At 34.2% G+C, this 15,079-nt stretch overlaps 1 protein-coding gene across 1 annotated transcript; it reads right to left on the minus strand.

Annotated features, from left to right (window-relative positions):
* Positions 1-714, minus strand: LOC149190144 (hydrophobic protein RCI2A-like). The gene is made up of 2 exons (XM_089412045.1): positions 427-714; positions 1-310 (listed from the first exon to the last, which is right to left on the minus strand). Exons 1-2 carry the CDS (start codon positions 505-507, stop codon positions 227-229), a joined length of 165 nt encoding a protein of 54 aa, XP_089268171.1. The 5' UTR covers positions 508-714; the 3' UTR covers positions 1-226.
* Positions 715-15,079: the final 14,365 nt, after the last annotated feature.

The following is a 15,079-nucleotide window of genomic DNA, read 5'->3' on the forward strand; positions in this document are numbered from 1 at the left end:
TCAATCTCAATTGCATATTTATAACTACATCACAATTCTGACAAAATACAATCCATGATTCTTATATGAATCTTAAAAGAGGGAAACAAACAAACTGCATCTAGCAGTGGTCGATCTGCTTAAAACAGTAGCAGATGCATAAAAACACAAGTGAATAAACAAATTCAATTCTGTTAGACTTATGAGATTTAAGTGGCACCAAGCTCCAAACAAAGAATATCCATTTTCACTTGGTGAGGATATAAACGGCATATATAATCCCTGGTATCCACCCCAAAATAGTCAGCAGCACACATATCCAGAATTCAGACTGTCACAACACAATAGAACAACAAACCCCTCAGTTATTATTTATAATGATGAATATAACATTTATAGAGGAATCAAAAAGGAGATTGAAGAATTGTCATTGGATTAGGTACTCACATGGCACTCATATTTGAGAAAGACTCCCAAAGGAGGCAGAAGTATGGCCAGCAAGATATCTATGAAGGTTGCAGTGGCCATGATGAAATAATAAACTGGTACTGTGAATCTTCTTTTTCAGATTACAAGATGATACACCAAAATAAAGCTCAAATCCACTTCCAAAATAAAGCTCAAATCCACTCCCAGTCTAAAGAAGTCTTATGTTAAAAAGATCTTGATGGACTCCATTTTAAAGGGCAATTGGCAGCCCAATCTTTCAAATGCACAAGCCCCACCATGAGTGCACATGTAGGTTACTTGCAGCTCAAGTTTACTAGCAAAAGGGTGGGATATTTATCATGTCACTATAATGTACCCACTGCAAACCAGTTGTATTTTGGGTTTGTCTACTTTAAAAATTCAGAGTACTGATGGCAGTATGTGACCCACTGATGACAAATTGCTTTCTGAAGAATGTGATGACCGACATTATCATTGAATGTGTGGTGGAAGATGGAATTGCAGAGTAAACGTGGCATTGCAGGTATCAAAACTGACTGTGCTCTTTATGGTTTCAAATACAAATGCAACACGTGCCAGCAATGAAACAAAAATGCAACACGTGGCAGCAATGAAACAAAAAATGCAACACGTGGCAGCAATGAAACAAAAATGCAACACGTGGCAGCATTGAAACAAAAGCTTCCGTTGGCAAACTTTTCAGCTCTGTTTGACCGTTACATTTTTGGAAGTTATGTCGGCTATCGAATCTTCAAATTTCTCAACTTCATGAGTGGTCACCGACTCACCGGGCTAGCGGGGTCGGTGACAAGTTGCTGTGAGTTACGGTGAAAGAGATATTTATACTTTAAAAAAACATTTCGTTAATGAATTATGTGATTAAAGAAAATGGAGGATTCGATAAAGCGGCAAAAAAAAAATACAATACGTGTTGCCGGGGGGTGTACTTTCCCATATATCCCATTTTAATTTTTTAATGGATAAACATTTTGGTGTGGATAATCCTTTTTATTTAACATTATATAAAAGGTAACTTAATGTATACGCTTAGCTTGAATAAAAACTGATAGTCACATCGGAATGAAATAGGTTAAATTTTTTATTATATTTAAATTGATCATAAATATGTAGATTTGATATATTAGTTTGATGTTTTAGTTTCGTTGTGATCTAAAATATAGTTTAATTTATGAAAAGATATTTTGTAGGTATTTTTTGGTTATTTTAATCAAATTGAATTTATAATTAAAAAATGAGTTTAAGTTGTTTAATTTGTAGGATTTAATTGTTTAATGGTTTTTTTAGGGTTTTGAATATATTTATGCATTTAAAAATGTATTTTAAACAATAAAAATTGGTAATCTCTCTTGATATTGGATCGTAAGTGAAAAGGCCATTTCATCTATAAGTTAAACTATGCAATGATTTTAAAATTAAATGATTATTATTTATTCTAAATTATATATGAGTAATGGTTAGATGAGGAAACAATTTAACTAATATATTTTAAATTTTGTGAATATTCTCTTTAATAAATTTGTCAACATATATTGTAATGTTTATTGCCAATTAATATGTTAATGTAAATTGTAGGTTATTTTGTCTATAAGTTAAATTATGCAATGATTTTAAAATTAAATTATTATTATTTACTATAAATTATATATGAGTAATGGTTAGACGAGGAAAGAATTTAATTAATATATTTTAAATTTTGTGAATATTATCTTTAATAAATTTGTCAACATATATTATAATGTTTATTGCCAATTAATATGTTAATGTAAATTGTAGGCCATTTCCTCTATAAGTTAAACTATGCAATGATTTTAAAATTAAATTATTACTAGCAATTGTCCCAAATGGTACAAAGAGAGGCCGATAGGATTATTAAATTAGAATTGTTGAATTTCTCGATGTTGGTTCAAGTGAATTATTAGGCAGTATAAGAGGACCCCGAGTTTAAATATGGGCTACTAAAATGCTCTTATAAGCTCGCACTTTTTTGAAATTGATTACCCATAAATTAACCACAACACTCAAAATAAATAGATCTAAACCAACGAATATGACTATGCGGGCGTGGCTTAAACCCTAGAACCACCAAAATCATGAAATGTAATAATTATAAGAATTTACATCTCTTTTTAGCGTAAAATTACCTTAAGTTAAAAAACGGATAAAGTCAACATGTTCACAACCTCTGGCTTTGTAGCATGAAGAGCATTTCAACAAATTTTAAGAATTAAATAAGGTGAGACTGAATAATCTGAACAATGCCATGAAATGGAATGGAATGCAAACGAAGACTAGGCCGTATTGCCATGTAAAGCCTTACCCTTTACTTCTTTACAGACTTGAGCTTCACACCAAGAAATACGAGTAGAGCAAATTCTTCACCCTCTGCTTTCACATCATCCTCCTGTAGTAATCAGAGCTCTTTCATTTAACATCAAACATGTGAACCTAGCAGCACCAGCATTATCGTCTTTCTTTTCCCAGAAGGAAGATAGTGAAACAGATATTCATACTGAAATTTAAATCTTTTATCAGCATAAAATTACAGAATGTTGAAGAGTCGGATGGAGTAAACATGTTGACAATCTCTGGGTTCCCGAAATGTAGGGCGTTTCAAGAAGTTTTCACGAACTAAATTATGGCCAGACTGAATAAACTGGACAATGCCATGAAATAGAATGGAATGCAAAAGAAGACTCAGTGGTATTGCCCTAAATGAACGGGACTGCAATGTAATGTAATGAATAACAAGAATTGAGTGGGGAGCGCTGTGTTGTTTTGTTTTGTTTTATATTTTTCACCACTCATACCGCTGTGAAATTAAATTAGAAAAAATCAAGCTCTAATAATAACACCGAGCATGCATGCAGCCCAGCCAGTGAACTGAAACAATATCGGGTAATAATAGAAAGCTTCCCTTAACTTAAAAAATCTTGCTTTATCCATTTGTAAATTTGGATATGAAGTTGGCTTTTGACAACCTCATACTTAAAAATCAATCATCCCTGTAATGTGTAACAACTGCCTGTAAACTCGGCCATGCATCACACCTGATGAATAAATTATTTTTATTTTGAATAACAACTCTTCCAAAAATGTAAATATCTTCGTAGCAGCTTGCACCTCAACAACTTCATCTCGATTTCTTAGAGATTACTGGCTTAATTCTAAATAAATTTCAAAATAATTAAAAAAAATATTTATTAATATAACATTAAAATTATAACTAATAATAATTAATTAAAATTTAACTTTAAAATTTGCTCATTAAAAAAAATACAAATTAGTTACTATATATTCTTTATATAACTAATAATATAATTATTAAAACTCAACTTTAAAATTTGCGACTTTAAAATTTGCGAATTAAAGAAAAATACAAATTAATTACTATTAAAAAAACAATTTATATATATATATATATGGGAAAATATATTCTCTTTTGGAAAAACGCGCATTTATATATATATAAATATTCATGATTTTGAAAAAAACAAATTACAATATAAAAAAAATATCATTATATTTTATTATATTATATATAAAAGAAAACATTACTCAAAATATTTATATTAAGATGACCTTCAATTTCCCAAGGATTTTTGTTCACATTTATAATAGGAGAACATGCATATCTATATTTTATTAGAAATCCCCTTTAACCTTTCGTTGACGGAGTTTCTTTAAAACATCTTCACTCAACTTCAGGATTGGGCAACGTGACGAATAAAGATTCAGCAATGACATACACTGTTCAACACCATCCAACTCTTCTAGTTCAAGGCACCAATCGATATTTAGTGATTCCAGCCTTGTTAGGTGGGCCAAATCGGGTATGCTCTTCCACTTGGAACAACCTGTTGCTCTCAACTCTTTCAACGATACCAATACCTTCATGCTCGGTAGACTCTCTAAACTCCTGCACTTCAAATCCACCTGTTGGAGGTTTGTCAAATTACCGAGGGACTCTGGCAGCCTCACCAAACTTACACAATCAGACAGCTCCATGCTTTGGAGGTTTGTCAAATTACCAATGGACTCTGGCAACCTCACCAAATTTACACAATCAGACAGCTCCATGTTTTGGAGGTTTGTCAAATTACCGAGGGACTCTGACAGCCTCACCAAACTAACACAATCAGACAGCTCCAAGCTTTGGAGGTTTGTCAAATTACCGAGGGACTCTGGCAGCATCTCTAACCTGAAGCACTCAGACAGCACCATGCCTGAGAGGTTCTTCATGTTACCGAAGGACTCCGGCAAGCTTTGCAAACTTCTGCACCCAAACAGCTTGATGTGTTCGAGCTTCGTCAAGTTGCCGAAGGATTCTGACAGCCTTTCCAACAACCAGCACCAAGACAGCTGCACGTGTTGAAGGTTCGTCAAGTTACCAACAGAATCTGGTAGCGCCTACAGGTTTTCGCATCTTTCAAACCCCAAAACCTTCAGACACCTCATCTGGCAAAATTCTTCTGGCAAAATTTGGAAAGAAACATAGCTTAAGAAAATCCGTTCGAGGTGGGTCAGCTGCCCTATGGATTTTGGAATCTTGCAGAGCTTACCAGAAATCTCCAACTCCCTCAACTGAATAGGTGCCTGCAACATGCGTTCAAACTGCTGTTAAAAATGTTCAAGTGGATGATTGTCATCTAGGCATCTCTAACAAATCCTTCCGAGTCCATTGGTGCAATATTAACTACCAGAAACAAACAAACTCCAAATTACCTGCGATCTACCTCGCCACAGTGCTTCGAATACTGTCCCATACACCTTCAAAACCCTTGAATTCTTCACTGGAATCCAGGAAGGCAGGTAAGAATATGGGCAGTCATACGAAGAAAGCCATAGGAGATTTGGGGAGTGCGCCCTCCGCAAAACGTGCTCCAAGAGATGCCCTCGAGTCTGAATAAGTTGCAAATGGGTGATACCAATACCAAGAAAACGATAACGTGTGTTTTGCAATCTATTGTGAAGCTCCATCACGCGGTTCCCGAACAGGTCTCCACTCCTTTGGCACCATGAATCCGTATCATTATTAAGAAAGATTCTAATTCCCCGCACTTCGGTTACTCCCTGTCCATTCTCCATAAATGATCAAAAAAATTGACACTTTATACATACTTTTACAGAAAAAATTTAAAAACAATAAATGATAACACTTACAGATGGTTGTTGCAGAAAATCATGAATGTTTTCTGCTGGATCTGAAAAACGGCGGGGCAATTCACCCCGCGCAATGTCTCGTCCCAAATCGCGGAGCTGATCATGCATCTGTATACACACTATCCACATCAACCAAACATTTGCTCTCTAGATTTTGAAACCGCAGAGAGCCTTTCCAGTACTGATCGTCCCATATTCCCACGCTGATATCCTGCTTCTCTCCTATGGAAAAGCAAGCAATATCTAAAAAAATATCGTAACAACTCGATGTAAAATTGGCAGCAGAAATCACACTTCAAATCAACAAATCAACAGTTGGAAAATGTCTCACTTGATCTAACGGAGTAAAGGTAAAAGTGTTGACAATTGATGCATAAAAAGGTATATCGACCTAACCACTCGAAAAACATTTATATGGAGCAAGGTAAAAGTGCAGTGATGTGTGGTTTAATGGTAAGTCAAACGGGCGAAGCTCGGGAGACCAAAGTTCAAATCTCATGGAGTACAGTGACCTGGTGTGGTGGCGGCTAGAGGGGCGGACCCCCCCTGACCGCTGGGTCTGCTCTTGCTAAAATCATAGGATCTTAGCATACCCGACTTGCAGGTGGTTGGTTATGCTCTTGGTGTTATAGTGGCAGCAATGAGGTTTGATCCTGGGTCTCCCGTGGATTAAACTTGATAGTTACCGATTCACCATGTGGTTAAAAAAAAAGGTAAAAGTGTCGAAAAACATTTATATGGAGCAAGGTAAAAGTGTTGACGATTGATGCATAAAAAGACCTATCGGCCTAACCACTCGAAAGACATTTATATGCATGCGAGAATGTACGTGTATAATAATAAGTCTTGAAAGTTAAATTTCAAAATATCTCCAAAAACTTTTACAAGCCCTACACTCTGATGAAAAGAACAATTGAAGAGAACTAACCTGAACAAACCTTCAATTTACCAAATGAAAAATGGTTCAAATTTGAAAAATAACTTTGGGATTCAATTAATTAACAAAAATTGAGGATCGACTAATTGCAATAGAGGGCTTTCAATGCATTATCCTCGTTGGCCAGACGACGCACGGAAGAATCCGTGATACAACACAAGCTTGGATAATCCAAATAATTGAGAGTGTGCGTGGTTAATTTGGTAACGAAATGCTCCATCATCGACGCTCCTGGAGGGTGCTGTGATAATATCTCAACCAACTAACCGTTAACCAAATTGGTGGTCCAATTTGGCGGTAAAATTGTGTATTCCTGGCGCTGAATTTCTGGTGTTGCATACAGTTTTCTGAAAGTTGGGATGACCACATCCACGCTTTCCTACACTAGAAGGATACATTATATTTGTACTCTCAACATGTATTAGCATTTTTTCAATACTGGTATTGCACGCCCAAGCATAAGTAGCAGGGGAATAGAGGGGTGCATCAGGTAGTAAGGATAACAAAGAATAGGAATGGAAGGATAAAGGAGATGAACATATAATTCCATCGGGCGAAAATCAAATGTTAGGCACGGAATCAGCATTGAGAAGAGGAGAATGACACAAGGACGGCTTGAACGACAATCAATCGCAGGTAGTGTTAAGTAACCCCTATGTCTATTAAATAACTCTTTTTATATTAATGAATTTCCTGCCAATTCTCAACACTAAAAGTAGTCCCCGTGAAACATTAACATTTGAAAAAATGAACGATAACAACCCATCATAATTCCAAATGTGATCCATTCCAAAAAACCCATCACAATTCCAAGGAAGGCAAGGTGAGTGATGAGGAGGCCGATGGGGAGGCGAGCGTTTGAGGAGGCCGGTGGATGAAAATGGAAGAGGCGAGCCTATGAACCATTAATTAATTAAAAAATTATTAATTGACACCTTAAACGAGGGGACTGCTCGGTGAAATCACAACCCTTGCTCTCAAGCATATTCCCTTAAGGCCTAATCCTATTCATTGATTTAAAATTTCACATGTTCACATCTACCCTGAGTTGAATTGAAATAGGTTAAGCTGATAAGCCTAACGACTATAGATATGAGGAGAGTTTCACCATGTAAACAGATAGTTATTGATAAATATTTTGGAAAATTATGGCGAAGTAACAACAACCAGAATGGACAACTTTGAAGATTTGGTTTGTTTTAAAAGTCGTCAAAACTTTTTTGTCCAGATCTTGTTAGTAAATTTGGCGGAAAACGCTCCCCTCGCAAGTTTTACTCTCACAAGGTAAAACTTGAATTTTCAGTAAACTTTATTAAAAATAAAAATAATAACATTTTTAACAGGTAGAAAGCTCTCTAATACGATGTATTCACCGTAATATACCTTTGCATGCGGACGAAGATTTCCAAGAATTATTGCTACATGAATACTCTGCATAGCTTCGTTCAAAACGAAGATCGTGCTTGGAAATAAATTCGGGTGGGGTGATCATCCACCTTACTGCTTAGTGTAACGGTTTTTTTATTCTTTTATAATAAATATTACACACCAAACTCAAGCTTCCCATGTACAGCTACTACACCTTCGAAACCGCCATACCCAGTATTAATACATTTACAAACACAAATACAAAACTTTCCATTTCTAAACATTATTCAACTTTAAATCAGACTCAGTCCAGCATTCAAACGTTACGAGTGTGCACCGATGACGGCCTTCTCAAACGAAGACGCTAATTGGAAATCATCCCGGGGCTCTCATCCAAACGCCTATCCTGCAGCCGGGCACATTTGCAGCCGCAATTCCATGGAGGTATGGTTCCAGCTTAATGAAAGCATGGTGAAATACCCCAGAACATGCATTCTAATCGTTCTTATTCGCGACCGCAGGGCCGGAGCTGTGGGAACCAAAAGCGACTGGAGTCTCAACATCCAGTACCAATTGAGAAGCGGACTCCAGTACCAATTGAGAAGAGGCGATGCCCTGAGAGCGAGGGCAGGCGTTGAAAAGGCACTGGGAGAGCTCGTTGCGGCGGGCGCTGTCGAGGTCGGTGGGCACCATCAGCATTTGCTGTCGAGGTCGGTGGGCACCATCAGCATTTGGGGAGCTTCAAGGTAAACTGTTCAAAGTAAAAGAGCTTCCCCATAACAGAGAGGATTCTTATCCGGCGGGAGCTCTCCACCCATAACTGAAATGCCCACTCCACCCGCGTATTAGAAGATCGTAACACAATACATTGAACACATGGCGAAGTGGAATAAATGTCAGAACTCCAGGTACCCATCCATTTGTCTCATTCCACCGCCCGCAAGAGACAATTGTCAAATTATAAAAAAACAAGTGTCAAGCTATAGGGAAAAGGGACGACGAAAAGTCTCTTTCAAAGGGAAGGCCTATCGGCCTAATTATTTATTATAAATTATATATGAGTAATAGTTAGATGATGAAACATTTTAATTAATATATTTTAAATTTTGTGAATATTATCTTTAATAAATTTGTCAACATATATTATAATGTTTATTGCCAATTAATATGTTAATGTAAATTGTAGGTCATTTCATCTATAAGTTAAACTATGCAATGATTTTAAAATTAAATTATTATTATTTATTATAAATTATATATGAGTAATAGTTAGATGATGAAACATTTTAATTAATATATTTTAAATTTTGTGAATATTATCTTTAATAAATTTGTCAACATATATTATAATGTTTATTGCCAATTAATATGTTAATGTAAATTGTAGGCCATTTCATCTATAAGTTAACCTATGTAATGATTTTAAAATTAAATTATTATTATTTATTATAAATTATATATGAGTAATGGTTAGATGTGGAAACAATTTAATTAATATATTTTAAATTTTGTGAACATTATCTTTAATAAATTTGTCAGCATATATTATAATGTTTATTGCCAATTAATATGTTAATGTAAATTGGTTTATTTCACTTAAGAGGATTTGAACTAAGTATTTATTAATATTTAATTAGTGAAAAGCCTAACAACATTGATGACATTGATGAAATTAAGCTGACCTAATCTTTTGAATTGATTTTGGACTCAGATCTATCGAGCATAAAGAAAGATCAAATCTTTTAAGGCGAATTTTTTTATCATTTAATTTCATGTCATATATTGGTTCCTTGATATTAAATGAATAGATTCATATTTAAGATGGATTTGTGTTGATTTATGTTTTTAGATTTTGTCACATACATATGTATGCCATAATTTGTTTATTTAGGAATGTCATAAAGTATTATGTAAACAATGCATTCAAGGTTCAAAGCTGTCGTGAGTCAAGCTAACAACAACAACAACAAAACTTTCAAACTTTATTATCTAGTAATATTGAATGACAACATCTGCTCTATATTAAGATTAAGCAAAAGACTCTCTACAATTTACTACATATCATTTTTATTATACTAATATTAAATAATCATAACTGCTATTATAAAATCATTCTTATATATATATATATATATATTAAAAAATAAATATTGAGGAGATTTATCTCCTACTTGTCTTGTGCGCATTTAATAAGATTCATCATCATAAATGTAATTATTGTGTGATTGTTCATTAGTTGGATCTGTGAGATTTAGTCCAACTAATATAGCTCTTACTTTGGTGTTTGGTTATGGTTAAGATAGAATTTCTATCTTGAACCAATACTTGTTGTATTTATGTGTGATATGTAATAAAATGCAGAGAAGTTTTGGTGTGCAATTAGTTTTCTAAATTGGTATTAGAGCCAGTGTCTTTGTGGGTAACTCCCTTAAGGGAGGGCCCAGGATTAGGCTAGAGATGTGATTTATTAAGTTATTTGTTACCTATAGTATGTGAGATTAATATAAGTTTGTGTTTTAATTTTTTTGTGTGTGTTTTCTAGAATAGGCAGAGAAGTGTGAGGATGAATATATGTGTGAATTGAAAACTTGAATGCAACACGGAGCCTCTCATTACGTGTGGAAATTTAAAGATCAAGACGACTTCATATACTCTATAGCCTTCACAGATTCATTGTATTGCTTGGATCAACCATTCGTAGTTTTGTGGATCATGAGAATTTTATGACTGACAAGCAGTTGCTGGGAGGTGCAGTCTTTGAATTATTTGATGTATTAATCGTTGTTGGGAGGAGAGTGTATTTGAGTGACACCATTATAGTTGTTGGAGAACTACAAACTAGTGAGGTGAAGGAGTCGTTCCAATAGAGGCTTTGTGTTATCTATAGTAGAGGCTTTGAAGGGCAAATTGAACAATATTAAAAAATACACATTACATCGTTGTACCAATCGAAGGAGCTCTATGGAATGCGGTTATAGTACTTTTAGTAGGAAGATAATTGTTTTTTTTTCTCTGTAAATACTAACTTCTATTAACTGAAAGGCAAAATATTTTTACATATGATCGAGGCGTAACAACACTCGTCAGAACAGAACAGCCCCATTATAGACATGAGCTGGGGAAACCAGTTACAAAGTGCAGGAGACCAGAAATCAGACAAAGAGAGAGACATGCTTTGTCGTGAAGGAGAACTGAGCCAACACAGAGATACAAAAGATTTTGCAACCCAGTATATAAAGAGTCATCAAATTCCACCTGGGAGCCAAAAAAACGATAGGACATTTGCATAGAAGCCTGACCATAAGCCTGAAACCGAAGCCGATACAAAAAGGAATAGTCCCAAGTGGCGTTACTTCTTCTCTGCTGGTGCATTGTTCTTCTTCTCAGCCCGATCAGTGTCTCCAGTCTTCAGACCTTCACTTCCGCTTAAATCACTGTCAGTGATAGCTATGGCGTGCTCCGCCTCACCCTGAGTTCGGTCCTCGGTTGCAAGTCCTGTGTCTTCAGTTGGAGGAGGATTTTTAAGAAAAGCCTCCTGCTCATTTATCTCTTTTTCCAAATTCTTCATGCCATCTTTTTCCGAGGAGTTCTCACTGCCTGGAGAGGGGACAAGGGCGATGCAGGCCAAGGGGGAGACAAGGTTTTCCTCTTCCGAGAGTATAAGGGTAATGTGGGCGGTGACCAGGGATCTGTGCAGATTGCTCTGAAATTTGAAGTGCGTTGTTTGAAAAGCACTGTTCGGAATGGGTTTCCTGCCAGAGCCACCAGAAGGTCCAGCATCATGGACAGGGGAGGGATTGAACGAATCTGGCGCAGTTTCCATGGCAAAACCAACTGGAGCTTGCAGACGGGTGTCACGACGACCCTCAGAGCGTTGTCGCTTGCCTGAATGCACCATGATGACAGTATGAAGGTGGGACTCAAAAGGGTTATGAGTGGGATGACTACCAGGACGGGGTCAGGTAAGGCAGGAGGGTTGCTCGCCAGAGCTAGCGACTGATAGCACAGTATAACAGAGCGTATGGACCGCTATGAGAATTGCAAACAATAACAGAGAGCGAGAATCAAGAACAGGGGCGAGATTACCTTTGAGAAGGATGGCTTTGAGCCCGCAGCGATGCACCAGATTTAAACCAACACCCACAACTCCCGCAAACCCAGTTCTATCACCGCGCGACAGAGCCCAAAGCTTGATGAATAAGTCTTGGATTGGCATAATTATAACCGGAGGCATAATGCATCGATCAACGCAGATCTTAATTGCAAAACCACCACCCGAGCTCGCATTAATATCCATACCTTGCTCGCATGAGGTTACGTCCCGGGAGGCCACGCTGCTCTGCAGCTGGCAGTACTGGGCATTAAACTCATGCATGGAGAACTGTGGGATCCGTAATGACACCCGGATCCGGGAAGTAGGAAGATAATTGTTTGAATCAGTGTTAATATGTATTAATTTTGTAAATTAAGTGATGATGAACTTTATAATCAGATAAAGAGGTCACTTTGTAAAATGACTCTAGATACATTTTGTATCTAGAAGACTCTTCTATATAATTGGCGATTACAATGATTGGTACCTATGTATCTCGGTAGATGGGAGCTCGTCCATAGAATGACTAGCAGTTCAACTATTTCAAATAGGTAATCAATTGTGTCTAAAGCCACTATTTAAGAGATTGAGTGGAAGTAAGGCTCAATATGGATGGTGGTCTAGATAGGCTAGCAGTTGTGGATCTAGGGAAGGATCCCTCATTTGTTGAAGAAGTGGGAGTGGTCTTCTCATTAGGTTATGCGACAACTTGGGGTGTTGCTTAGTAATTGACTTCTAGTGATCCGTGATCCAGGATTTCGAGAATCGAACTCTGAAATTCAGTTTTTCAATTACACCTTTCCAAGGGTTATGAGATAACTTGATGGAGTTTATTCTATGCGATTTCAAAAATGTTTAAAGAAGCTAATGAAGACATTGTAGACAAGAAGATTAAGGAAAGTACTCGTTAAGGGAGTTGGAGATTTAACTCCTACTTGTCTTATGCACATTGAATGAGATTCATCATCATAAATGTAATTGTTATGTGATTGTTAATTAGTTGGATCTGAAAGATTTAGTACAACTAATATAGCTCCTACTTTGGTGTTTGGTTGAGATAATTTCTCAACTAATTGATTATATAGTTAACATAAAAATTTTTATCTTAAACCAATACTTGTTATATTTATGTGTACTGTGTAATAGAATGTAGAGAAATTTTAGTGTGCGATTGATTTTCTAAATTCATTTAATTATTAATATTTTTTATTGGTAAGTAAATTTCTTATTTAGAACTTAGTAAAAAATGGAGGATTCGATAAAGCGGCAAAAAAATACAATACGTGTTGGCCGGATGATGTACTTTCCCATATATCCCATTTTAATTTTTTAATGGATAAACATTTTAGTGTGGATAATCTTTTTTTATTTAACATTATATAAAAGGTAACTTAATATATACGCTTAGCTCGAATAAAAACTGATAGTCACGTCAGAATGAAATAGGTTAAATTTTTTATTATATTTAAATTGTTTATCCTAAATATGTAGATTTGATATATTAGGTTGATGTTTTAGGTTGGTTGTGATTTAAAATATAGTTTAATTTAAGAAAAGATATTTTGTGAGGTATTTTTTTGGTTATTTTAATTAAAATTAGATCTATAATTTAAAAATGAGTTTAAGTTATTTAATTTGTAGGATTTAATAGTCTATGGCTTTTTAGGGTTTTGAATATATTTATGCATTCAAAAATATATTTTAAATAACAAAAAATGGCAATATGGCTTGAGATTGGATCGTTGGTGAAAATGCCATTTTGTCTATAAGTTAAACTATGCAATGATTTTAAAAATAAATGATTATTATTTATTCTAAATTATATATGAGTAATGGTTAGATGAGGAAACAATTTAATTAATATATTTTAAATTTTGTGAATATTATCTTTAATAAATTTGTCAACATATATTGTAATGTTTATTGCCAATTAATATGTTAATGTAAATTGTAGGTTATTTCGTCTATAAGTTAAACTATGCAATGATTTTAAAATTAAATTATTATTATTATAAATTATAAATTATATATGAGTAATGGTTAGATGAGGAAAGAATTTAATTAATATATTTTAAATTTTGTGAATATTATCTTTAATAAATTTGTCAACATATATTATAATGTTTATTGCCAATTGATATGTTAATGTAAATTGTAGGCCATTTCGTCTATAAGTTAAACTATGCAATGATTTTAAAATTAAATTATTATTATTTATTATAAATTATATATGAGTAATAGTTAGATGATGAAACATTTTAATTAATATATTTTAAATTTTGTGAATATTATCTTTAATAAATTTGTCAACATATATTATAATGTTTATTGCCAATTAATATGTTAAATTAATATGTTAATGTAAATTCTAGGCCATTTCATCTATAAGTTAAACTATGTAATGATTTTAAAATTAAATTATCATTATTTATTATAAATTATATATGAGTAATGGTTAGATGTGGAAACAATTTAATTAATATATTTTAAATTTTGTGAATATTATCTTTAATAAATTTGTCAGCATATATTATAATGTTTATTGCCAATTAATATGCTAATGTAAATTGGTTTATTTCACTTAAGAGGATTTGAACTAAGTACTTATTAATATTTAATTAGTGAAAAGCCTAACAACATTGATGAAATTAAGTTGACCTAATCTTTTGAATTGATTTTGGACTCAGATCTATCCAGCATAAAGAAAGATCATATCTTTTAAGACTGATTTTTTTATCATTTAATTTCATGTCATATATTGGTTCCTTGATATTAAATGAATAGATTCATATTTAAGATGGATTTGTGTTGATTTATGTTTTTAGATTTTTTCACATACATATGTATGTCATAATTTGTTTATTTAGGTATGTCATAAAGTATTATGTAAACAATGACATTCAAGGTTCAAATCCCTCATGAGTCAAGCTAACAACAACAACAACAAAAAACTTTAAAACTTTATTATCTAGTAATATTGAATGACAACATCTCCTCTATATTAAGATTAAGCAAAAGACTCTCTACAATTTACTACATATCATTTTTATTACACTAATATTAAATAATCA

The sequence above is a fragment of the Pinus tabuliformis genome, chromosome 3_1 (genome assembly GCF_031772625.1).
Source record: "Pinus tabuliformis cultivar Carrire ecotype Pingquan chromosome 3_1, CPIR1, whole genome shotgun sequence".
Taxonomy (NCBI): Eukaryota; Viridiplantae; Streptophyta; class Pinopsida; order Pinales; family Pinaceae; genus Pinus; species Pinus tabuliformis.